The 3,973-nt window shown below is 42.9% G+C and overlaps 1 protein-coding gene across 1 annotated transcript; it reads left to right on the top strand.

Moving 5' to 3' along the window:
• The first annotated feature begins 810 nt into the window (after window positions 1-810).
• On the top strand, window positions 811-1,857 carry LOC149149414 (heat shock 70 kDa protein 4-like). Its single transcript, XM_089442473.1, has one exon. The coding sequence runs from the start codon at window positions 811-813 to the stop codon at window positions 1,855-1,857; it is 1,047 nt and encodes a 348-aa protein (XP_089298599.1).
• Window positions 1,858-3,973: the final 2,116 nt, after the last annotated feature.

The raw sequence follows: 3,973 nt of genomic DNA, 5'->3' as shown, positions 1-3,973 counted from the left end.
CAAGTTTTGGATCAGGGTTTGAGTATTTTTTTTTTAATGGTAGGCTAACATTTGTTGGTGTACATGCACTTAGACTAGCTGTGTTGGTGTACATGCACCTAGATTAGCTCCAGTTGGTGTACATGCACTTAGACTAGCTGTGTTGGTGTACATGCACCTAGATTAGCTCCAGTTAACTTATTGCTTGCATGTGGCACATGTACACATTAGCATAAGATAAAGCACACTTAGCTTTAGTTAGCTTTAGTTATTGCATGTACAACTAAGCTTAACTTAGTTGCTTTTATGTATTTATTCCAAAACTAATATTGTAGAATTCAACTTTCATTCTTTTCTCAATTCTTGCTCGCTTCCTTCCTTCTCTTGCAAGCTTGTTATTGTTTTGCAGATCTAGATCTATCTGTGTATCTCAAAAATCTTACATGGTATCAGAGCACAGGGATTTGTAATCAGTGCACAAGCAATTTTATTTGCAGGTTCATAAGATTGAAGCAACAACAAAGAATGGAGTCTAAATTGGAGTTTCCACAATCGGAAATTGTCACTCCATATAATTATTTCGAATGGAAGCCAAAGATTCAACTTCACCTCAGAAGTAGAGGCTTATTTCGAATAACCATGGGAACGGAAGTTGAACCAACATCGGCAGTGGAGAAATTAAGATATTTCAATTGCATGGACGAGGCCTTTGGCATCCTATGTTTATCTATTTCTCCGGAACTGCTATTTCATGTTGAATCATGTTCAACTCCAAATGAAGTATGGAAAATTTTGGAAGAATTGTTTGGAAAACAGGATGAAATGCTTAGAATGATAGACGATTCGATCGCAATCTATAGAAATCGTCGTGAAAGCTTTAGCTTAGAACCGGAGGACCCGCATGTCGCCAGCCTGTACGCCACCAACTACGTCCAAGGTCTCCAAGAAACCGACGGTGGTGACCCTAACCAGTTGGAGGTGGCGGCCTGCTGCAAACATTACACGGCCTATGACGTGGACAACTTGCATGGGGTCGAGCGTTACACGTTCAATGCCATCGTGACGCAACAAGATCTGAAGGACACATACGACCCGCCATTTAAGAGCTGTGTGCTGGATGGCAATGTGGCCAGCGTGATGTGCTCCTACAATCAGTTCAACGACGTCCCCACCTGCGCCGATAGAAATCTGCTCGCAGGCACCATCAGAGGCACTGTCTACGCACCTGGCTGTGCAAACGTTGCATGCATGGAGCCAGTGGAGAAATGCCTGCGGGACGCCAAGATGGACAAACGCCAAATCGGGGAAGTCATTCTGGTGGGAGGCTCGACGCGCATACCCAAAGTGCAGCAGCTGTTGCAAGACTTGTTCAATGGGAAGGAGCTGTGCAAGAGCATCAATCCCGACGAAGCAGTGGCTTACGGTGCCACTGTGCAGGCTGCTATCCTCACCGGAGAAGGCAACCAGAAGGTTCAGGACTTGCTGCTACTCGACGTCACGCCGCTCAGCCTCGGCCTCGAAACTGCGGGAGGCGTAATGACGGTGTTGATTCCGAGAAATACCACGATCCCGACGAAGAAAGAGCAGGTATTCTCCACCTATTCGGATAACCAGCCTGGAGTGTTGATCCAAGTGTTCGAGGGGGAGCGCGCACAGACAAAAGACAACAATCTGCTAGGCAAGTTCGAGCTGAGCGGCATCCCTCCCGCGCCAAGGGGTGTTCCGCAGATCAACGTCTGCTTCGACATCGACGCCAATGGCATCCTGAACGTGTCTGCGGAGGACAAAACTGCAGGGGATAAGCCGAATCATCCGGGCAAGGAGAAGATCGACAAGGCTATCAGCTGGCGGAGGTGGAGGAGCTGGAAGACAAGCTGAAGGAGCTTCAAGACACTTGCGATGCCATCATCGCCAGCGTGTACCAGGAAGGAGCAGAGTCATGTGCAGTTGTCTTTTCTTTATCTTTGCATTATCTTTTGAGGGGGGTTTTCTTCCCACTGGGTTTTCCCTCTTTCCTCCTTTTTATGCATTGTATATGGGTACCTAAAATGGCCGTGTTGCCGGGACTCATTCATTTTGCATCACACTCACCTAAGTTATTCTTAAGGGGGGGTGTTGGTGTACATGCACTTAGACTAGCTGTGTTGGTGTACATGCACCTAGATTAGCTCCAGTTAACTTATTTCTTGCATGTGGCACATGTACACATTAGCATAAGATAAAGCACACTTGGCTTTAGTTAGCTTTAGTTATTGCATGTACAACTAAGCTTAACTTAGTTGCTTTTATGTATTTATTCCAAAACTAATATTGTAGAATTCAACTTTCATTCTTTTCTCAATTCTTGCTCGCTTCCTTCCTTCTCTTGCAAGCTTGTTATTGTTTTGCAGATCTAGATCTATCTGTGTATCTCAAAAATCTTACAAGAATTCATCTTACACAAATATTCTTGGTCGGTTAGGAGCTCGCGCTCGTCACCTGGAAGCAGCATTTGAAGAACTAGTGAACGAGGTAAAATGGATAAGTCGATATAATATATCAGAATTTCTTTGGAATACTATTCAATATTTGTTCTATTTTGCAGATTGCATACTAAGTACAGATAAAGATCGATTAGTTTCAGTATGATATATTCAAGGATGTTCCAATACGCTCCACGTGGTTATTTCCGTGGTTTATTATTTACTCTTTAAGCGTTGAAACCCATCAATTGAGCTTGAAAACCCACTACATGAGTTTACTCATTGCATTCACAAACACATAAATTTATACATATATTTAGCCAAAGCTTTTACAGTGAAATCTACTGACCCTTTATTTTCACAAACACTCGCTCATTCTCTCAGAGTGATTTTCATGACTCGTCGTCATATAAACAAGACATGCGACTTGTGATTATTATTCTAACACCTCTCCTTAATCGCAATCTATAGATTATTATTCTAACACCTTTCCTTAATCACGACTTATACTGTAACTTGCCTGTTAGTCTAAGTCTCAACTAGGCTTACAACAAAAAATTTCATTTTTTGCCTTCTTGCTAAAGTGTGCATACTTGTTTATTTGATTATGTAGTTTCATCTTCACCTTTCTTGCTTTCATTATGAGCTTCTTCTTCTCGTTGCTTAAGTACTTAACATCAACAACCTCTTCGAGTTTGGGATGCAAGGAAACATCCCGAACAAGGTAATCCAATTCATGCTCTGGCATTTAGTCTCAGCACACAAGATGACCTCTCAATAGCTCCCCTGATCTTTGAACAAAAATTAAGGGCACAACACTACACACTCAGCTTCTTTCACATGCTCCAGGCTTACACACAACTTCAGAATCAATGCCTCCTTCACACCTTCTTCACACGACTCAACACCATGGAGCCCATATGCAACTTCTTGCTTCAACTACCATTCACCGTGACCTTAAGTTACCTTTCGACCTCACACAGGAGACTCAGATTCTTCCTATAGCAAATTTGGCAACAAAAATTGGCCAAGAAAAGAAACCTACTTTTGAGGCTCGATCTCCTCAGATGTATCCATTACACACTATGCACTCCACACTACTCTACGCAGTAGGACAACAACACAACTCTTTACTTTTCTTCATGTTGGCTCAAGTTTACACCTCCTCCTGTCAGGCAGGACTCCAACAGGGTTTCACACCACTGGTCATCATAGTCCTCAAGCCTACAACCTCTACAACAGTGCTCAATAGCTACTCAAAACCTGAGACAGATTCCTCTCAAGTGCTTATAACAGCACTACAATCTATTATCAAGAACCAACAATTGACACTTTTGAACAACGAGCTCTCATACTTCACAACTCAGTCCCACAAGTTGGGATCAATCATATTGTCTTCACACATCCTTGGCTTTCTTACTGTCAGCAACCACTATTAGCTAGAGGATATCACAGTCTTCACTTTGGCTTTGGCCATTAAACTTTTCACCTAGACACAGATTTACGACTCCTCCTGTCAGGAAAGACTCCAA

This window comes from Pinus tabuliformis, chromosome 9 (genome assembly GCF_031772625.1).
Source record: "Pinus tabuliformis cultivar Carrire ecotype Pingquan chromosome 9, CPIR1, whole genome shotgun sequence".
Taxonomy (NCBI): domain Eukaryota; kingdom Viridiplantae; phylum Streptophyta; class Pinopsida; order Pinales; family Pinaceae; genus Pinus; species Pinus tabuliformis.
This window is presented reverse-complemented; position numbering and strand designations above follow the sequence as displayed.

What these genes read in the sequence shown, in the direction of transcription:
- LOC149149414 (XM_089442473.1), top strand. Translation starts at nt 811, where the DNA reads ATGATAGACGATTCGATCGCAATCTATAGAAATCGTCGTGAAAGCTTT.